Genomic DNA, 23,419 nt, shown 5'->3' on the forward strand with positions numbered 1-23,419 from the left:
GGTTTGTATTTTCGATCTACTCAATTTTAGATCAAAAGCACTGTTACGTATTTTACACAAAAACGTAAAAAATATCCGTCCTTGGAATTTTATCTTTGGTATGTGCATTTGACCTACTCTCGGTATGGCATATTATCTTTTATCTTCTGTGGTAAGACATTTCTATAAATAAGTTATGTTTTGGATATTTTTTCAGAATTTATGAACGAATAAACCGTTTGATTTTTTAAATTTGGATAAATGTCTAGTTCTTTCTTTAGTACTGATAATTAAAATGTTTCATAAACCCGTAATAACGCCTGACCTAACAAATTTCTGTCGAACTTGTCTTACACAATGCACAGCACAAGATTTAACAAAACTGTCCTGCGACATAAGTCTGAAAAATGATATTTACGAAATCACACGCATTCAGGTAAATAGTGCAATATTTATGCGCCAGATAAAGTTCCAAGATTCTGCAACAATTTTAGATGAGATTCCATTCGTCTCTACCACAGGGTATTTGTAAGAAATGTTTTAGAGATATAAGAATCGCAATGGCTTTCAAAAAGAAAGTGGAACATACAGAGGTACAGTTGCAAACCGTGGTGAGAGTAGTGAACGAAACAAACAGTATTACAAGTATAGTTCTTTTAACAGAAGAACTACCTGTACCAGATTTAGTACCAATAAAAACCAGGGATGAAAAGATAGAAGCCAATAAAATTGATTCAAGTGTAATGATAGTATGATATATTTTTCATTAAACACCTGTTATGATTTAATATTATAGGAGAGTGATATAATAATTGAAAAGGTTGAAGAAACAGGGGAACAGGATTTAGTTCCAACAGAAACCAGAGATGAAATATTAGAAGCCAATACGAGTGATGTAAATGTAAAGATGGTATAATATATTTTTCATTATTAACACCTGTTATTGTTTAATATTTTAGGAGAATGATATAAAATTTGAAGAAGTAGAAGTAAGATGGGAGGAGGTATGTGAGGAGGTTCCAAAAGAATGGCATATAAGTAAATTACCATGTAAAAAATTAAGAAAATGTATTTATTGTGATAAAGAGTTTGACAACATTTTCGATCTGAAAGTAGGTACCTAGTATTCTATATGTACTACTAAAAAATACTATACAATCTCTTGCTTTACCAACCTGAATATATAGGAAAGCCTATGTAATTTTTAAAAATGATGAATAAGTTTTCCCCAATTTATTTTACAGAAAAAAATATTTGTATTGAGGATTTCCTATGCTTAGGTCAACAAAGCAACACACAGTATATGCTGTACTTAAAATGAACTATATATTTCTTTTAGATACACAAGAGGTTAGATCACGTTGATAAACCTTGCGAAATATGTGGAAAAACTTTTAAATCAAGAGAATGCTATGTTATGCATCTAAGAACTCATTCGGAAAAAAGATATATGTGTGATCTGTGTGGTAACTTTTTATAATTACTATAATATTATATAAAGCCAATATTTTTTAGGTGAGACGTTTATGTATAGCTATAAGTTACACATTCATAAGAGACTTCATACTGGAGAGCAGCCTTTTAAATGTGACATTTGTGCCAATGTCTTCCAAAGTAATGCCTTGCTTAAAATCCACACAGCTAAACATAGGCCTGAATGTAAATTTAAGTGTAAAAAATGTCCAAAGGTAGTACTATACACTAGTGTACAGTGTCACAGATAAAGTTCACCACAGGAGTTCACATTATATTTGACTTAGGTAAAATTTACCTGTTGTCCCTGGGTATCTGTCAAATTTGACATTTAAAGTAACAAACTTTATCTGTCACACTGTATAAAAATTTGTCTATTGCCAGCTTTGCCAGTCATTATATATTTCATATCAATCAAACTTCTAGTTATCGAGAGCGCGATTTTTAATTTCATTGTTGCCAACCATGGACATATTGGGCGCCGTCCTGACCATAGATAAAAGAAAATAATCTACTATTAAGATAGATATGAAACTTAATAGTAAAATTTTGGGTCAAAGCGCCCCTCCGTGTTTTTAGTGGAGACTACGTTTAACCCAGCGCCTTCGCCTTTTCTGCTGTAAATGTTTTTTATGTTTATATTTGAATTCAAAGGATTTATTTTTAAAGTTACACTGATATATTAGTATATCAGAGTAACTTTAATAAAACATAAGAATTTAACAATTTATTTTTTTATTTATTTTACAGAGTTTCATGTAAATAATCGTAAGTCGACTGGCTGTCTAATGAATAGACCGAGATTTATAGATTTTAAAGCCAAAGGAAAAAAATATCAAACAACGAATACATACCATATATTTTTCTTTTATCTAAGATATGTACATACCTTATCGTCTTTTGGAAACACGTACATTTTTGCAGTTTTGTTAGTTTCTTTGCAAGATGCAACACAACAAGAAAACACCATTTTTACAGTTAATAAATAATAAAACTATTTCTGACTATGATATTTAAAATTTAGATAGATAAAAAAATTAAAAAACAAACCGGTATTTGCAAACGCAGGCCCAAATTCAATAAAAATCAAAATTTTTCCTGCGAAAATCAGGCTTTTTTTCACTGAAAAGGTATTTTTTGATTTATCAGCAGTCATTGTCAAGTTGACAATATACAGGGTGTTTTCGAATTAGTCTAAAAAAATTACGGTGTGTCCTCATGTGTTCTTAAAACAATTTTTATATAACCATTGGGTCTAAAGTACTTCCTTTCTGATCTACAGGGTGTTAAAAATTAAAAAAAACGATTTTTTTGCTTAACATAAATGGTACACCACTGCTTTTTTAAAGAAAATATTTTTTTTTCTTGACTGGCCATCCTTTTTCAACAAAATTGATCTTTTGAGTTTTTCTTGTTCATCAAACGGTTGTCGAGAAAAAAATAGATATACTTATTAAGAGCCCGCCTTAATTCGTTTTCTAACGATTTTATATTTTTAGATTAATTAGGAAACACCCTGTATATGCATATCATAGGCAACCAAATAAACTAGTAACCTCTAACCTCTAAATAATTTTTCCTACCACTAGCGACATACCGTGTTTTTAGTGTGTACTAAATTATTTTATCAAAATTTCACCATATAAGTTTCCAGGCAATGATCCTAAAAAGTTTGTTTGGTATGAACTGTAATCGTAATCTTTTTGTATATGCCTAGGCCTTTAAATATGCCAGTGGTCTGTATTCCCATGATCAACGTTTTCACACTGTACAAACTAAGTATCAGTGTGAAGAGTGTGGAGTAAATGTGGATGGATATGGTGCATTTCAGAGGCATTCAAGGATGCATAGAGGTATGAAAAATAAACTCACAAAAACCGGCCACTAAAAACTAGACCCAATTTCAAAGTTGGATTTCTCGCGAACCACTCATTAGATTTTGATGATTTTTTTTTAAATTGTAAATTAATTCCTTTTTAACGGATGCTACTTTAGAAATTTTTATTCCGAATTTATTTTGAGCATATACAGGGCACAACAATAAGACGAAGTTTTCTGCCCGAACTTTGTAACACTCTGTAGGGTGCAGCAGCGGTAGTAGCTATTGCTAAATTAAATCACATTGTAGCCTCATCTTTTGTGAGCATTTTGTTTTTTTTAATCACCTCATTATCTCTTTTTGTATTGGAGATATGCTGTTTTAAAACGAACGCCTCGGAAAAATGCTTCGCGGGCAGAAAGTTTTATGTGTAAGGGCTCAAACACACTGACGACCAGGTCGCACCGGCCAGGCCGCAGCTACCTCTAAAACCATTAAATCAAATGATATAGCGCAGACTAACGTCCTGGCCGTCCGTTGGTCGTTGCGACCAGAAGACTGCACGGAAAGATTATTATTTTCTGCCGCTTGTTGCCGGTTTTCTTCCAAATTAATAATTTTTCAGATGAAATCCCTCAAATTCAAGGCACAATATTTTATTTTCTATAAGATATAGTGTTTTAGTGTAGTTTTTGCACACGTGCAGAAAATCCAAAGAAATAGTATACAGACTGGATCAAAAGTAAACTTAAATCTAATCCCTTTTTTTTATCAAGGGTCGATTCTAGTAAAAACTCAAAACATTTTTATATGACATACTACTCTATTTATGGTTGGTATGATACCTGTTATTATACCTTTGAGTTTCGATGTTTAAAAAATAAATAAAATAATATTTAAAGTTTTTCTACAACCACTTGTTTTTTTATTAAATTAGTTTTTTTAGTTGTATTGTAGTCATGTACAAGGAGGACAACTGTATTTTAAATATGATATTTAATTTTTCAAAACAATTTTTCATATATATATATATATTCGATGTTTAAAAATATACATAAATAATATTTAAAGTATTTCTACAACCCCTTGTTTTTATATTAAATTAGTTTTTATATGTATATATAGTCATATACATAGGAGGACAACTGTATATTTAAATATGATATTTAATTTAACGTTTTTCAAATTATTCATTAGACTATATATATATAGGTACATTATTTTGAAAAAAAAATTAAGAAAGTAACTTAAACATTCATAAAAATAGAAGTAATTACTGTTGTAGATTCTTCGTTATATTGTAAACATTGAAATAACTGGAAGCTAAACTTTCTACCTGCTTATATTTAGAGCCAGTGTCTGACCATCTTTTTTTACGATGACCCTAATATATTTACTTCTTAAGTCGATAAGGGCGCCATATCAGTAGAAAAAAGAAACAGAATATCTCCCTTTTTGTCGGTCGCGCGTACACAATGCTTTTTGTTTGTTGTGAATAGCAACTTCGCTTTTTAGTTAACTCGGATATTTTAACATTTCTGAAACAATACTTTCTAATTGGTAAAACGTAAAAAATCGTTTGATTTGACAACTCTGTTGAAACTGGTCGTTCATCTGGCCGCAGCTAAAAACGCAATACATCCGGCCAGCCGACGGCCAGGTCGTTGCAACCTGGTCGTCAGTGAGTTCGAGCCCTAAATAATCAAGGCGACATAGGCGAAAACGGATTTAGTGGCCGTTTTTTTTGCCGGTGAGTTTAGTATTTTATTTTTCCAAAAAAATCCTTAATGGGTATTTCGCCACTGCACTGCAAGAAAATCTACAAGATAAAATAAATATTTTTTGTAAACACTTCTGCTAAAGGGACGCTGCTTGTCAGAAGTTATGTTTATAGTAATACAAATTTGCCTAACAAAGAAAAAAAATGCTTAACGTTTTTTTTTTATCTCTTTCCGTCGTCGGAAGCAAAAAAATACAAAGAATAAAGAAAAAAACTATTTAAAATATTGAAATTCAACTATTCGAGAACACTTTACTTGTTTAAAACAGATATCTACAAAACCGTTGACGTTCTGTTAAAATGACATTTTTAATTTGATATTTAAACTTCAAAATTAACAATTACTACCTGATAACAATTACTTAATAAGGTAAAACCAAAAAGCCCCAAACTTTCTGTATGATTATTTTTAAATTTTACGTACCTATGTTATGTTTATTTATCTTGTTGTATCTATTGTTCTTTAAAATCAAAGAATGGATTGCCATACATTACTAACATCTACAGATGCATGAGCAATACATTTATTTTTATTATATTGAATTAAAAAAGCCTCTTTTATTTTTCTTTTAGAGGCTATCGCTTCTTTCATTATAATTTTGGCGTTATTAAAATTTATTCTGTGCCCTGTGTCCCAAGAATGCTGACAAATCTTAGATTTGTGAAAATCTCCCTTTCTTAAATACCAAGGCAAAACAAAATGTTGAAATTTGGTGAAAGTTTGAAACACCCTGTGGAGTATGTTAAGAGGGCAAGGAATTTAAAAATTATTTTATCATCTAGATACATCCTTTCTCGATAGTTTGTTTTTTGGTTCATCTCGATAGCTTTATTTTTGTTGGAGTTATTCGCTTTTGAAGTAGACAGTAACATTTTTTCGTAATTTTTACATTAAAACCATGCTTTCTGTTGCTTTTGCCAACACATGCTAACTTTTATTGATTTCCCTATGTTTAAACTTTGCAGAAAGGACAACTCACATGTGCGAACTTTGTGGCAAATGTTACTTAGCTAGTATGTCGTTAAAGCGGCACAAAAAAAAAGTTCACTTACGGTCGTACCATTGCGAATGGTGTACCGAATCATTTAAGTATGAAATTAACCTTGACAAGCACTTAAAAACCTGCCATAAAAATGTGAAGCACTTTAAATGCGACGTGTGTAACAAAAGGTAAGTTTTAATCAATTTAAGGGACCTGTTTATATTGAAATTCGTTCATTATTGTAGATTCAGGTTGCAAACCCTTTTAAAATTGCACAAGATAAGGCATAAAGAGGAGAATGGAGAAGGTATTGTTGGATTACCGATTAAGTAAATAAAAAACGTACTTACAAAAATGTTTAATAATATATATTCTAATTTCTTTCATTTGTAATTTTATTTTCCAACATTAATTTATTTACTATTGCCGTCCTTGTTTACTTTTGTATTTGTCTTTGTTTAATAGTTTACCATAGATTATAATCTGGACCCTCTTCTTTTGATTTTTTTCTGGACACTGGCCAAATGACCTCAATAAAGCTGAAGCCATTTGAAAATAAAGAAGAAAAAAAATTATGTCAGATCTGTGGTTGCCGATGTTTTGGAACCATAAACATAAAAAGAAGAAGAACATTACTCTTACTCTGTGGTTACTGTTCCTTTAAGCCCTGAAATATGAAAAAGAAGAAGAATGCAGGTGGCGCCATTATGGAAAATGTGAGAAAATTTTGAACTAAAATGTTTCCAATGTTGCCAAATTATTAGCGAAATCCTGAAACTAATCTGAATTAATATTTTTGTAAGTCTAAAATGAATTGAACCGTTACAAAATGATGATAAATCTAATAAAAATATAACACAAACTTTGTTTCGGTAAAATAAATCATATAATTTATTTTAGACACATTATTATTTATGCAACAAAAAATGATAATTATGTTTTAAATGTGTTCAAACTGACAACGTTGACATTTGACATGCGCCATTGTGTGCGCCATTTTCCGTTATCAGCTGCAAGTTGTTTATGATTATGTCGCTTACAATTTTTCCATTTTTTTGATAGAAAAAGTGATTTTTCTGTACACTGTTTGAGTGTATTCTGTTCCTTAAGGCCTGAATAATCTTCTGAAAATGTAAGTACCCATGATTTTGTGCGCTTCTATAGTTTTTTTCACTCTCAAATATTTCAATTGCATCATCATTAAAACCTGATACATTTTTCCCATTTTCGTAATTTTCCTTTTCTAAATTGTATATGGAAACATAAATACTTTCCCTGATGACCCTATTGTACATTAAAGAAATAGTTACTTAGAATAATGCGGAATATTTCGAGATATTTGGACCATTTTTTTGGCGTACAGTACAAAGTTTTTTTATTCCTAAAGATAATTTTTTAGGTGTTTATTCGTACAGGCAATCTAGTATTTTCTACGTTGTTTAGAATAAGCAGGTGTTAGTATGCCTAAAGAGGCATTCTCATTAGTTATATAATACTTTCAGATAAAGTAAAATACTTTTAATATTATACCGTCGTCACATTTTTTTGAAACAATTTTTGCTTTGTTTTAACATGCTGTTTAATTATATTTTTTTTTTCTTTTTTAGGAGCCTCAATAATAACACACTGGCATATAAAGACCACTTAATAGAAGAATCTTTGGGTTACCCCTTATATAATCCTGATATTTGGTCATCGTTCTATTTTACGAGTTGGTCTTTCATGACTAGATTAAAAGTAAGTTTAATTTATTTTTGAAAAATAATTTGAATAAATTTTATGTATGTATGTATATAAATGTTTATTAACAGAGTAACTATAATTTTTAAGATATATTTAATATTAATATGAAAAAAAATCAAAATAGACTGAATAACCAAAATCTAATTTTATTTATTTCTTTTTTACAGATTTTCTACAACAAATCTATGAATGAATGCAGTTCCAGGGTAGTACATTTATCCTTTTGTTGAATATTACCAAGAATATGCATCAGAACTTATAAGTATAGTATCTAAAATTTTATTTTTTTTGGGTAAATACATATATTTTTACTGGTTTTTAATGTTCATCAGTAGATTTCACCATTTTTAAATTTAGTTAGGCAGGAAAAAACTCCAAGGGTCTCTGAGTTACATTTTTATGATTCATTATTATCATAGAAAAATGCAGACCCATCTATTTTTAATTTGAGCTCAATTTTGGCTTTTGACGACTTCTTTTTTTTTGGTAAGATACTATCTCAAAACTTTGCTTCCTTATTAGCTTGACTTCGATATTTTCTTGATTGTCGAAATAATATCACCATTTACTCAGTTCTGTAAAATATCCCATTAACTGTATTTCTATAGGTCTGATTTCTCGGTAAAGTCAAAGGTTATTATAAAATATACCATCTACTTAAAACTTTCCTTCATGTTGTTTTGGTTTACTTTTATTTCTTCATAATAGCTTGCCTCCCATATTATCTTGTTTGTGGGAAAAATAACATTCATCAGTTGTATAAAATATTCCCTTTGCTGCATTTCTATAGGTCTTATTTGTTTGGTTAAATCCTTGATTATGGATAATATATAGACAAGGATAAAATAGACCATCTACTACTTAGAATTTTACTTTATTTTGTTTATGGTTAATTTTAATTTTTCTATAATAGCTTGACTCCCATATATTCTTCATTGTGGCAATAATAACATCATTCATTTTTTGTATTTCTATAAGTCTTCTTTTATTTGTATTATTTTCTTATTGTGTCATTTTTCTAATACTTTTTTTCTCTAATAATTCCTTGTACAGAATTCCAGTTTTAATGGATTCATTTCCATGTCATTTTTTTCAGATCATGTGCCATGCATTTCTGTAATTTTACGGATTTTATTTGTTTATTTTGCATGTGTTTAAATATAATTTAGACACACTTAAAAATCTCACAATAAGGACTAATTTCCTTAACTAATTTCCGATAAATTCCTGGCGCATTCGCCATTTAGTAAAAGTCTGACGTCCACAGCTGATGTCACTTCTAGCTTTTCTAGCACTTTGCTAATGAATTTTCCTGAGTAACATCGATTCCAGAGCATCATAGCTAGCCTCCCCTAAGAGGAGGAAACCCGGGTCACCCCCTAACCCTGATGTTCGGGCATCGATGACCTATGTAGCATGCATAGGTACCCAAGGGAGTCACCACCCTCTGGTTTACGAGCTAGGTGTTCTAACGCTAGAGGCTTCGGCCGGATACGACCTGACACCCAAGCTACGGGACTTCTTCGTGCACGTATCCCGTGACGTCTCGACAGTAGAGGGGGCGGGATATCGGACACATTGAAGATGAGGAGGGGGGTCCGCCTGTAGGGGGTCCCGGTGGATGTCCGTTCGACGGGTGACGAGGGTGACCCGAGACGAGGCTGCTTAGCTGGGATGGGAACTGACTGGCGAGGCTTAATCGTCGGCCAACGGTTAAATCTGATGAAGGGTGGCGAACCTATATGCTCTGGAGGTTTTTTCTTTATGTGTTTGATGTCAAATATTGACTAGATATTTCTGAGAGGAGGCTAAGTATAGATTTTTGTCAATTTTCCAGTTCTTATTGATCACATACCTCTTTATTTTTTAATATCATCTAAAACTTCTTGTCCTATCTTGCTCTTGACCTACCTCTCACTATTATTGTCTGCCATATTTTATTAATTATTGGAATATCTTCATTTATCAATTCTATAAACTCTTCCAATGATTGTTTTCTTAAGACATAATATTTCAACATTTCTATTGCCTGTATAGAATTATATTTTTTATTTGTTTTATGCATTTTTTTCAATTCATCATATTTCTATTTTACTATTTGTCTCCCATAGTTTCTTCTTTATGGGAATGCCATTATTTACCAATTCTTTAAACTCTTTTATTGATAGCATGTCTCTAAATTTTCTTTATGTAGTTTAAATTTTTTGTGTCATTCTGAGATTGTTCATTATTTCTATGACCTGTATAGAATTATAGTTCTTTTTATTTATTTTTATGCTGTTTTTTCAATTGCATCATATCTCTATTTTTTTTGTACATTGTTTGCCTCCCATAATTTCTTCCTTATGGGAATGTCATCATACATCAATTATTGTATTAACTCTTGCATTGATTGTATTTCAATTCTTATTTGTATATAATTAAATAATTTTTAGTGATCTTTTTCTGAAACTTGACTTCTGAACATCTCTCATTTTCATACAATTTTTGCAGTTTATTTTATCCTCTATTTGTCTTTCATATTGTCTCCATTCTGGGGGGTGCAAAGCTAGTTCGCCTCTAAATGAACTAGCCTCCTGATCATATGACACATTTCATAAAGTTTCACTTTTTTTAAGAGATATGATGCTATCCAAAAAGACTAACGGTCTTTCCCTTTATTATTTTTCTTCTATATTGATTGTATTTCTTAATCTTTTCATTTATGTGTATTATTGTTTATTTTACTGCCATTCTTCTAAGACTTCTAAGTCTTTGATTTTATTCTTATTGATGTCTACATGGTTTTGTATTCATTTTCTAATTTTTCTTTTTTTTTTTGATGCCGTTTTTGATTCATTTTTTGATCAGTTTTTCAATGGGATATTGTACTGCTTTGGAACAAAGATTTTATGGAACCATTGTATTTCAATCCAACCACCCTATTCAAGATGCCATTACGTTGATTAAATGCAACATTCAACAGTGAAATGAGGATGAAATTGACCAATGAAGAGGAACTAGATATTTTTAGGTAAATTATTCTAAAAAATTTTTTAATCAAATATATTTAATAAATACCTAATATTGTATATTGTAACTATAAATTATAGTGAAATATAATACTATTTATTTCTTTTTTTACAGATTTTGCACGACAAAGATGGATGTATACAGTTCCAGGGCAGTACATTTATCCATTTCATGAATATTACCAACAATGCATCAGGCCTTATAAGTATATCTAAAATTTTATTTCTTTTGGGCGAATAAGTATATTTTTACTGGTTTTTAATGTTCATCAGTGGATTTCATAATTTTTAAATTTAATTAAATAAGAAAAATATTTTCAATGGGTCTCTGAGTTATATTTTTTATGGTTCCTTATTATCTTAGACAAATTCAAGCTATCTATTTTTATTTTGGGCCAATTTTCTGCTTTTTGTCACTTCTTTTTCTTTTTGGTATGATACTATGTACTTAGAACTTTATGTTGTTGAATGGTTAACTGTCATTTTTCTATAATGGTTTGACTCCATATATTTCTTCATTATGGGAATGGTATAACATCATTCATCGATTCTATAAAATCTTCCATTAATTGTATCTCGATAAGTCTTCTTTTATTTGTATTATTTTCTTATGGTGTCATTTTTCTAATACTTTTTTTGCTCTTGTAATTCCTTGTACAGAATTTCAGTTTTAATGAATTCATTTCCATGTCATTTTTTTCAGATCATTTGCCATGAATTTCTGTAATTTTACGGATTTTATTTGTTTATTTTACATGTGTTTAAATATAATTTTAAACACACTTAAAAATCTCACAATAAGGACCAATTTCCGGTCATGTCCTGGCGCATTCGCCATTTAGTAAAAAACTCACGTCCACAGCTGATGTCACTTATGGCCTTTCTAGCATTTTGCTAATGAATTTTCCTGAGTAACATCGACTCCAGAGCATCATAGCTAGCCTCCCCTAAGAGGAGGAGACCCGGGTCACCCCCTAACCCTGATGTTCGGCCATCGATGACCTATGTAGCATGCATAGGTACCCAAGGGAGTCACCACCCTCTGGTTTACGAGCTAGGTGTTCTAACGCTAGAGGCTTCGGCCGGATACGACCTGGCACCCAAGCTACGAGACTTCTTCGTGCACGTATCCCGTGACGTCTCGACAGTAGAGGGGGCGGGATATTGGACACATTGAAGATGATGAGGGGGGTCCGCCTGTAGGGGGTCCCGGTGGATGTCCGCTCGATGGGCGACGAGGGTGACCCGAGACGAGGCTGCTTAGCTAGGATGGGAACTGACTGGTGAGGCTTAATCGTCGGGCAAGGGTTAAATCTGATGAAGGGGGGCGAAACTATATGCTCTGGAGGATTTTTTCTTTTTGTGCTTGATGTCAAATATTGACTAGATATTTCTGAGGGGAGGCTATGTATAACTTTTTGTCAATTCCCCAGTTCTTTTTGACCAGATACTTCTATATTTTATCGCTTGCTTTTGGTCTACCTCTGTTATACAATTTTTATCTGTCATGTATTCATTGTCTTATATATTTGTATAAAAGTACATCACTCATTTTCAACCATTTTTTTTCAATTCCTCCATATCTATTTCTGTATTTGTCTCTCATATTATTATCTTCATTCTATGAAATTATTAATTTATTTGTAAGTTGTCAGTCCTGGTATTGGGCCATTCTGTGTCAAGACTTCTCTGAGGCATGTTATTGCTATTATCTATATAGATAGAGTTGTAAGTTTGGAATCATTTTCATGACTTTCAATTCATCATACCATACAGAGTGAAATTAAGTTTACTTTTTCTTAAATATAATTAATTTTTCTTCTATGTTGTTTGTATTTCTAAATATTTCCTTCATATGGAATATTGTTTATTTTTCTGCCATTCCTCTAAGACTTCTAAGAAACTAAGAAGTGATCTCATTTCTATTGATGCCTGTATTTAAAATGTGCCCTTTTAAAATTGAGTTGTTCTATGGGATATTGTACTGCTTTGGAACAAAGACAACTGCAGTTCAACCATTCTCTTCAAGATATTCAATAAGATTAATTAAATTCAACATTGAAGAGGAAGAGCTGATTGAGAATGCAATTCGTCAATTGAAGAGGAAACTAGATAGTTTTAGGTAAATTATATTAAAAAGTGTTTTTTTTTAAGTCAGATATATTAAAGAAATACCTAATATTATTGTATTTTGTAAAATGTGTAAGATATAAATAGTAAAATTTCAAATAAAATAATTTGGCGCGTTATTTACTTTGGTATAGGCAACTAAACATACATCAAAAATTTACATTTTTATTAAAATATTTTTTAGTTACAATTACAACTAACTTAACTATGTTTTTTCCTTGTATTACTATTAAAAAAAGTTCTTTATGTTACGAAAATGTCTATATATCTTATAATATTTTATGTACCATATAAATTAACTGGTTATTTAAAGTTATAGAGTAGTTTTTTTATCAAGCTTATTAGTATACAAATAATCGTTTTTTTATACTTTTATTACAGAATTACTTTCCAAGACGTCCACTCGGACTTTCCAGAAGGGTAGCTAGAAGATTTATTTACTGCCACATAGACCTCAGCATGTTCAGCCAACACCTTAGATGTTAATATAGTTTTTATATTACTATTGTTAAAAAATGTTATATGTTAATAAGTAAAAATTATATTTTACCTTTAGATATATTTTATAGAGTTAATAAGTTCAAAATATTATTTATAATTTGGAAAAAATGTTAGTGTAAAAATATGATTCACTCTGTTTCTTTTAATTAGATAAAATAATAAGATATGTAAACATATACTGCCCTGTTAACGAAAAACTTCTTATATGATGTATTGAACAAGTTAAGATCATTTTTGTTTATTTATAAATAAGATACTTTTATATAAAAACAACATGTCTACAGATTTCCTTGGGCTGGAAAACGCCATAATTGTCTTAATAACACACTTTTAATTTCAATTGTAGTTACGGCAGTTTCCCTTAACACGACAGTATATTATAATTATTGTGCATAATTAGAATAGAATATAATAAAAAGCATTAGAAATATTTATTATTAGACCTAATATATACCAATTATTTACCATGTCACTTGATTGTAACGTTTATAATAAACATATTTGTATAAACATACAACATGAATGTCCTACCTGATTATTTTTTAATAAATATTTTAATATATTAAACATGAGTTTTACTTATAGCATAATTGCTTTACTATAACAATTAATAGAAAAAGAAACTCTTAGAGCTCTTATTAAATATAAAAATAAAAATAAAATAGCAGCCTAAAATATATATAATGGCATACTAAAAATATAATCGCAATATAATATACCTATACGTTAAAAAACATAAACCTGAAAAGTATATCTCATTTCTGTTCAAAATGAAATTTTTGATGACAAAAATGCGCCAGATTTGGTTGCCCAGTACGAAATTTTTCATCACCTCGATCAAATTTTTAATACTAAAGAGAAACGCTGAATTTTGTTGACTCTAAGACTTTGACCTCGTTTTCGAAATTAAAACGCTAATAACTCCGTAACTAAAAGAGCTACAGGGGCGCGCTTGGCGCCAATCGATAGAGAATTCAACCCTCTATCTGTACAAAAAATTACAACCCCCTACGACACCCTTTGTTTTTTGGGCCAAAAATTTTCTAAGGTTAACCCCTTTGCTCATTTTTGCTACAAAAAATAAAGTGTTTCGTAGGGGGTTGTAATTTTGTGTACAGATAGAGGGTTGAATTCCCTATCGATTGCGACTTAGCGCGCCCCCATATCTTAATTAGTTTTCGAGTAATTAACGTTTTTGTAAATGAGTCTAACTGTTTGAGCTCGTTGGCCAACGATTTCCGATTTAATTAACTTGACAAAAATATTTTTAAAAATGCTCATTTTTGGTGCTAGATGTTACGGTTTTGAGGTAAAAGAAATCAAATCTTTATAGAATATCGTATGGTTCTAGACTATGAGAGAGTGTATATGTTATTAAATTAATGTACTAATATTAAAGGCAACTAGATTAAGACTTATTGAATTTATTTTTAAAAATATTTTAATTTTTGTTTGTTTTAGCAAATACATCAATATTTAATGTTAATTAAGTTGCTTTAAATTTAAAGACTATTCAAAGAGGGTTCAAAGGAAACTCTGAAAAATTTATTAAGGTTTATTAGAAAAAGAATAGTTTATAAATACAATTTATTATAAATATATTTTTAGACATATACAGCACAAACAGCATGGATTGCTCGTTGATTCTTCTACAGAATTTTCTTTCTGATGTATACGGGATGTTCATATTTACAATAACTTGCAAATATTTCTGAAAAAAGAATAAAAAAGTATTTATACAGGGTAACCCAGAGTTGCGAAAAAGTGCTCCATATCAGGTCCTTTTCAGATACTTTCATTACTTAAATATTTTTACAAATATATAAGGACGATGGTAGCATACATTTTTAATTATTAATATATCATTTTCATATGTGAACATACAGTAAATGAACATAATGATATGTGTGTTTTCTAGCATTATTAATATTTCATTTGCATTGTTTTTGCTATTTACTTTTAAAATTCGATCAAATAAAAACACACACACACACACACACCGAAACAATGGAAAAAAATGGTTTTACCTTATACAATGCAATCATATCTTCCTAACAATAATGCATTTCCAAAAGAGTAATTTCAAATTATCTTTATATCAAAGAAAAAAGCAGGTTTGGTTAGCTTGGGACGTACAGCATAGAGTATGTATGTATGTTCGAGAGTATAATTTTCTGAAGAGGTACTTGAAGAAATGATTGGAAGGCAACGATTATAAGCAAAAACCATCTTGCGGATTCGTTTTTTCAACTGGATTCGAATCTTGTTGATCCCGTTTTACTCTTTCTTGTCCCACATTTTCATTGAAAAGCAGGGTACAATCGAAGATGTTTTCTTATGAGATTCTATACAAGTCCACATCCTACTAAAGGAAAATCTTATTTCTTCCCATTTTTCTTGCTGTATTCTCGTTCCTTGTCTTCATAAGAAGCTCTTATTATCACTGTATTCTTACATATCTGTATCTGAAATAAAAAATGTTACGTCTTTTAAATATACTCATTGTCTTCACAGATTACACTTAAAAATACGAATTGTAGTTAAATAATACTAAAAAGATAGTTATAAAATAAATAACATAGATCGTACATTTTAATTTAACCAGTAGATTTGTTATGAAACTGAAAAAAAACTAATTTATTTTACTTTTAACAAACACAAAAAAAATATATTTTCCACGGTTAGAATCAAATTTAGTATAAAATTTTATTCATAGATGGCTCTCTCAAAAAACTTTTTGGGAATTAAAAATTGCAGATTTCTTTAAAATTCTAAGAAAATTATTACTAAAGTTCAGCTATTTACCGTTAGAGAGCACTAACTGTTTGTACTTATTATAGAAATCTATAAATAGCTAGTTTCGATACTTAAACCATGATGGCGCCACACGTATATAATGATAACAGAAACCTGTAATTCTTTACTTTCAGAATTTTCCGAAAGGCGGCGCCATAATCGTTTAGCCGTTAGTTCCGAAAACTCTCACTAAATTAATATGGCGCTGTAATCAATTACGCGCGCCAAAGGAAAAATTTGAATAGACGGGAAGCATTTTTAATAAGTAAATGTAGGACTTTCTTGTAATTTCTTCACTGTATACACGCGCAGTAACATAAAATACAAAACTTACCAATTAAAGAAGTTGTTTAACACTTCTTGTTATAGATTCATCATTAGTAAATTAAGTATAACGAATAAATAAATCAAATAAGTAAAAAAAAAGACTCTAAACAGTGAATATTACCTCATTTATTTTAATGGCTTTTACTGACAGTTAGCCTTAAGGTTGAAATTTATTTTTAGACTGAGTAAAAATGATTTTTAAATGGTGTAGTTTGAAATTCAAAAAAAAAACGTTTTTGGAAATAGATTTGCATCTGTAAACGTTCTATTCTTTTTAATCTTTCTATAATTAATGTTAATTTTCGACAAGTCTTACGTCAATTTTTAGGAAATGACGTCTAGAGATTGACCTCGCCAAAATTATCATCGATTGTCATTCCCAACTCTCTTTGACACCGTTTTTTTTTTCGATAATACGGTATACAGGGTGGTCCAAACCGTATTCCGGATAATTTGGCAACATATTCTGCAGATAAAATAGTTTGTATAAATGTATGTCCTAAAATGCTTAGTTTTGGAGATACAGGGTGTAGAAGTTTCATTTCTATTTCGATTTTTTCCAAATAATTTCTGAAAATTGGTGTTTGGGAGTTTTTTAACATGAGAAATCGAAACTAAGCATTTTAGGACATATAATTTATATATAATATGCTGCCAAAGTTTCCGGAATACAGTTCGGACCACCCTGTATAAGAAAGAGCAAGAAGAAACCATACTCGGTACTCCAGTAAGCGTTAGAGTAAATGATCTATAAAAAAAGAAAAAAAAAGCAACTTTGAATAAAATTTATTTAAAATAACTAAATATAGGTACAATATCATGACTTTTTTCGTCTCAAACGTTTACGTTGTTCATTGTGACTTCTTCTGTGCACTGAGAAATTCCCATTATCGCGAAACCTATTAAAAAATCATTTTTTTTCTGTGTCTACCCCGAATTCAAAACTACATAAATAGATCCTAGAAAAATAAGTAAATATAGAGGAATCGAAAAAAAACGCAACCTCTACTAACGTTTACTTATTTCTCTAAAAAATAAACGAAAAAAACCTACCGTTTGCCGCACAGATCGCACTGGTATCGCAAAAAATCCGAATGTAGAGCCACGTGTTTTTCCAGGTAAACTCTCCGGTTAAACGTCTTTTGACAGACGGGACATGTTGTACCGTGCACTTTCCTGTGCAACTTCATTTCGTCTCTGGTCGGAAACTCCTCCTGGCAAATTTTACAGATCGAATTGGTGCCGGAAAATGCCTTTTTTTCGCACACGTCCATATGGAATTTTAATAGACAATTCTTGGCCGTCGTGTAACCGCAATGAGCACACTTAAACCTTTTCGAGTGTCTTTGCTGATGGCTCATGAAATAAGACAAGGTTTTAAAACTCTAGAAAAAAATCATAACATAATTATATATCGCTTATACCATAAGATCGAAAAAAACAGCGTCAAAGATGGCTGTGAAATGACCATCAATAGTAATTTTGACGAGGTCAAGCCCTAGACATCAATTACATTTTTTGTCACTGCTGGGACCTGGTGATTTTGCCTCTGCGGGAACCTGTTGATTTTGCCACTGCGGGGACCTAGTGATTTTCCCACTGCGGGACCTGGTGGTTTTGCCTCTGCGGGGAAATAGTAGTGATTTTGCTACTGCGGGGACCTGGTGATTTTGTCACTGCCAGGACCTGGTGATTTTGCACCTGCGTGGACCTTGTGATTTTGTAACTGCGGGGACCTGGTGATTTTCCCACTGCGGGACCTGGTGGTTTTGCCTCAGCGGGGTCCTATTGATTTTGCTACTGCGAGGACCTGGTGATTTTGTCACTGCCGGGAACTGGTGATTTTGCACCTGCGTGGACCTGGTGATTTTGTAACTGCGGGGACCTGGTAATATTGCCACTGCGGGGACCTGGTGATTTAGCCACTGCGGGGACCTGTTGATTTTGCTACTGCGGGGACCTGGTGATTTTGTCACTGCCGGGACCTGGTGATTCTACACCTGCGTGGACCTGGTGATTTTGTAACTGCGGGGACCTGGAGATCTTCCCACTGCGGAGACCTGGTGATTTTCCCACTGCGGGGACCTGGGGATTTTCCCAATGCGGGGGCCTGGTAATATTGCCACTGCGGGGACCTAGTGATTTCGCCACTGCGGGAACCTGGTGATTTAGCCACTGCGGGGACCTGGTTACTTAGCCGGTGCGGGGTCCTGGTGATTTTGTCACTGCAGTACCTGGTGATTTGGTCACTGCAGGGATATGGTGATTTTCCAAATGCGGGGACCTGGTGACTTTGCTACTGCGGGGACCTGATGATTTTTCCACTGCGGGGACCTGGTGATTTCGCCACTGCGGGTACTTGGTAATTTAGCCACTGGGGGGCCTGGTGACTTTGCCAGTGCGGGGACCTGGTGGTTTTGTCACTGCGGGGCCTGGTGATTTTGCCACTGCAGAGACCTGGTGATTTTGCCACTGCAGGGTCCTGGTGATTTTCCTACTGCGGGGACCTGCTGATTTTGCCACTGCGGGGACCTGGTGATTTTCATGTAAAAATAATTTTTAATCAACATAAAAATAAATTACAACCTTCCTAAGGCTAGCTGGCAGTAAGCTCCATTAAAAAAATAAAGAAGAATACAGGCCAAATAAATGAAATCTAGAGCTTCACCTCACCCAAATTATCATAGATTGTCATTTGACGTCGTTTTTTTAGATCGTACAGCACTTTACCTTTGCACAAATATCACAAAGATAATTTCTCGTTTATTTTACACAAAAATGTAAAATTCTTGCAAATTTTGAAAAGCGTCCATCCAGTCAAATTGAGTAGGTCAAATATACAAACCACAGATCAAAATTGATATTTTTGAACAAAGATGACGTTTACGAAACTAAAATCTAAAAGCAATTTAAAAGTCTTTTAAACTAGCTTTTAAATGTTTTTGAAATCTGGTAATAGTATAAAACATATTAAAATCCAAGGTGTTGACGGAAATAATATTGTTCTGGTCGATACATATTAAATATTATACCGTTTAATTGTATTAAAACGGCAACTGTGATCTCTGAATATTAACAATGTCTGATAAAATTTTGTATACCTCCGATTTTAAAAAGTTTTGTAGGACATGTTTGTTACCATTCGATGAACAACAAACTTTTTCAATGTACGACACCCTTGTTGCTAAACACTTGAGCAAAATAACACAAGTTCAAGTAATGAAAATACCTTTACTCGCCTATACCGAATATTATAGGAGTACAACGTTTTTAGTTTGTACATCATTCAGCATTGTCTACAGAATTGTGTTTGAAATGTTATCAGCACCTAAAAACAGCGATAGATTTCAGAGAGCGAGTAAAAAAAATTGAATCTCAAATGCAACAAATTGTGATATTACTGAACGAAGCCAGTAAAAATCCTAATGTTGAAATTGTTGAGCCTGATAGTGATAATTCTGTAGAGAATAATGTAGATAATAATATAGAAGAGGTAAATTTGACTTCAATTTTTTTGTTTTAACAGATTGTAGATCTTTTATTTGTGTAAAATATTTAATATCGGTAGAATTATAAAATAAACAGTATATTATTAATGATGTACAGCTCTAACATGTAGTAAATTGTTATTTTTTTAGGCTAATACACAAATGAGGGAAGATTTACAATGTACAAATGATAATGAATGTGTTACAGAATTTGAGGAAGATACATATAACGTTCAAAATGATGTAAGTATGTTTAGTATGCTATTAGAATATTCTATAAGTATTAAATTTTGTAATAGAAATATAATTATTTAAATTTCTTTTAGGTAACTGTAAAAATTGAGAATGATATTGAAAGTAATCCTTCTAATCAAGAAGGTGATGTAAGTATAATATTATATTGTTTTTCTAGAATTTGCAAAATTTCATTTGGCAACCTTATCCTGTGATACAGTAACCTAATTTTTTTATTTGTGTTCAAGAAAGGTAAAGCGCCAACTCCAAGGAAAGCATTAGCATGTTCGTATTGTGGGAAAGAATTTAAAAGCCGAAGTAACGTTTTGTACCATGAAAAAGCCATTCACGCAAGGGAAAAGAAACACAAATGCACCATGTGCGGTACTGATTTGTTATTTTATAACGAATACGATTTAATGAAAATCATTTCTCATTTTTAAGATAAATCGTTTATGCGCAGGAAGTTTTTACAACGTCATATCAATATGCACACGAATACCAAGCCTTTTTCCTGTAAAATTTGTAAGAAAAGGTATTATTCCCAGCACGATTTGGATAATCACAAGATTCAGCATTCTGATGTGAAACAATATATGTGTGACATTTGCTCAAAGGTAATAGACAAATTATTATATCAGTCTGTCCAAGTGAGGTGGATATAGAATTTTGGCAGACAATATCCAAAAAGTTCAGAAAAATTATTTTTTTATTGAAATGAAAATGACAGACTGTCACCTGTCACTTTCTTTTGCTGGACAGACTGTACAGGGTGTCCCATGTTCATGTGTTTTATAGGGTTTTCTTGTTTATGAGTAGAGTTTGTTGTTTTTTTATTTTATTGAACTGTCTAAAAATATAATATACTCTATACTTATTTTTAAAACCTTTATACAGTTCCAATAATTAATATTATCTTATTTCTTACAGACATTCAAGACTGCTGGCAATTTCTATCAACATAGAGCAATACACGGCGAAAAAAAATATCAGTGCGAACACTGTGGGTACAAGGCGACATCTGTGACGCTTCTAAAACACCATCTTGTCAGCCATATGGGTATAAATTACTTGTTATTTACTAAATATACAATATACAGGGTGGTATTCGGAAAACTTAGGGATAGCATATTCTGCAGAAAAAAATAAGTAAAAAAGTCCATATCAAAAATCAAATTTCTCGTGGCAAAGACTGAAATTGAAGAAATTATTTGGAAAAAATCGAAATAAAAATGAACCTCTACTGTTTCTTTTACATATTCTACAAAATGTAGAATATGCTACAAAAGTTTCCTTCGAAAACACAATTCAGACCACCCTGTATATACAGTTTTTACTTATATATGATTGATTTTTTAAGATAAGAAAGTTAACATGTTTCTCTTCAAAGAACATAAATGTAATATTTGCGAGAAACATTATGGGCACAAATTTAGGTTAGACCAGCACATGCTGAGCCACACAAAAGAAAAACCTCACAGCTGCGACATTTGTGGAGAAAAGTACGGAATATTTCGCTTTTAGATTATACAGGGTGTGCCGAAATGTTCGCAACAAATGGAGTTATCGGGTTTATCGGAAAAAAATGGGCGCACCCTGTATATATTGTTCGTCCGGTGAAAGAATACACGATTTCGACAGGCCGCAACCATAAAAATACCGATAAAAATTGTTTTGGTATTAAAATGACGAGACTACTGTCATTGTCATATATTCTTTTGCTGGTTAGACTATATGTATACAGGGTGGCGCACCTCATTCGCCTCGGTTGATTATACGAAAACGGAAATATGTAGAAACATATTTTTTTTTGGGTATATGTAGACAGATAATGTGCATAATTTAAAATTATTTTCAAATGTACAGGGTGTGTCAGAGCTAAGATCTAGCAAAGTTATATTTTTTCTTATGGAACACCCGGTATTTTATTTCATTTTTGGATTCTTGGGCATAAAATAAGGCATATATTATAAGGGTTTAATATGTTTAAATGCTTTGGTTTTTGAGATATTTAAATATATTTAAATATGCATGCTATAATAAAAAAGTTTGTCAACACCCTGTACATTACTTTTCAGAGTTAATTCTAGTGTTGACTTTGAAGCCGGGGAAATAAACTTTACTAAAAAAATTATTGCTTCCTTAAACGTATACAGGGGTCTCAAAAATTGCTTGTCTATTTTAAATATTTATTTTACATAAAAACTTCGTTATTTCAAATACAACACCCTGTATTTTTTTAAATAAATCGAAGCAGATTTAAATGCTCTTTCAAACTGTATTAGGGTTTTCTATACCTATGTGGCTCAGATTTGGAATAAAAAGCGATTTTTCAATAAAATTGTAATCAAGATGGCTGGTGTCGCCATGGCAATTTTCTAGTGACACTTACTAGCCATTTTCAAAATCGGTATTAGTTTATGGACTTTACTTAAATTTATAACAGTTTATTTTTATTTAATTTTCCTACTATAGTTTAATAAGTAAGTATTTATTATTTTATCAAGAAAAATAAAGAAGTAGTTTTTTTATTTATATTAGGATGATTTTTAGAAATATTGGATTTTCTATAAAAGAACCGATTAAGGCAAATTCTTTTTCTTCACTTCTAACAACAGATTTCTGCCTAATAGGTTTTTCATATACCACACTATCAGCTCTGCGAAATAGGAAAAGTTGTTCTTCAAAGGAACGTTTGTTAAGAAAATTCCTATTTGGATATGTTGGAGCATAAACCCTTCAGGCTAACTCCCCTAAATATCTCAAAAACCAAAGCTTTTAAACATATTAAACCCTTATAATAAATGCCTTATTTTATGCCCAAGAATCCAAAAATGGAATAAAGAAAAAACATAACTTTGGTATGGATCTTAGTTCTGACACACTCTGTACATTTAAAAATAATTTTAAATTATGCACATTGCCTTCCCACCTGTACCCATAAAATATTTTGTTTCTACATTTTTCCGTTTTCGTATAATCGACCGAGGCGAATGAGGTGCGCCACCCTGTATAGTTCATATCAAATAAACTTTTAGTCACGTGATTAAGCTTGACCGGCACAGCGTTGCCCACTTTATTTTCTTTTAATCAAAATATTTTAGGAAATAAAAATAAATTAATCATACACATATTCAACAGTTTCTATTTATATC

At 31.5% G+C, this 23,419-nt stretch overlaps 1 protein-coding gene and 2 long non-coding RNA genes across 3 annotated transcripts; 2 read left to right on the top strand and 1 right to left on the bottom strand.

The window, feature by feature from the left end:
* Positions 1–148: 148 nt before the first annotated feature.
* On the top strand, positions 149–22,026 carry LOC115891788 (zinc finger protein 62 homolog). The gene is made up of 19 exons (XM_030912347.1): positions 149–415; positions 474–719; positions 776–889; positions 939–1,091; positions 1,319–1,445; positions 1,495–1,667; positions 3,170–3,305; positions 6,018–6,222; positions 6,280–6,363; positions 7,642–7,771; positions 10,904–10,994; positions 19,613–19,758; positions 19,817–20,035; positions 20,181–20,273; positions 20,357–20,413; positions 20,513–20,648; positions 20,709–20,881; positions 21,195–21,324; positions 21,625–22,026. Exons 1-19 carry the CDS (start codon positions 275–277, stop codon positions 21,786–21,788), a joined length of 2,718 nt encoding a protein of 905 aa, XP_030768207.1. The 5' UTR covers positions 149–274; the 3' UTR covers positions 21,789–22,026.
* LOC115891872 lies at positions 7,031–8,022 on the top strand. The gene is made up of 3 exons (XR_004051927.1): positions 7,031–7,166; positions 7,642–7,771; positions 7,945–8,022. It is a non-coding gene; the product is annotated as an uncharacterized LOC115891872 (long non-coding RNA).
* Positions 14,961–19,307, bottom strand: LOC115891871. The gene is made up of 4 exons (XR_004051926.1): positions 19,273–19,307; positions 17,596–17,927; positions 15,447–15,884; positions 14,961–15,130 (listed from the first exon to the last, which is right to left on the bottom strand). It is a non-coding gene; the product is annotated as an uncharacterized LOC115891871 (long non-coding RNA).
* Positions 22,027–23,419: the final 1,393 nt, after the last annotated feature.

The sequence above is a fragment of the Sitophilus oryzae genome, unplaced genomic scaffold, assembly GCF_002938485.1.
Source record: "Sitophilus oryzae breed Bouriz unplaced genomic scaffold, Soryzae_2.0 scaffold_119_pilon_pilon, whole genome shotgun sequence".
NCBI lineage: Eukaryota > Metazoa > Arthropoda > Insecta > Coleoptera > Curculionidae > Sitophilus > Sitophilus oryzae.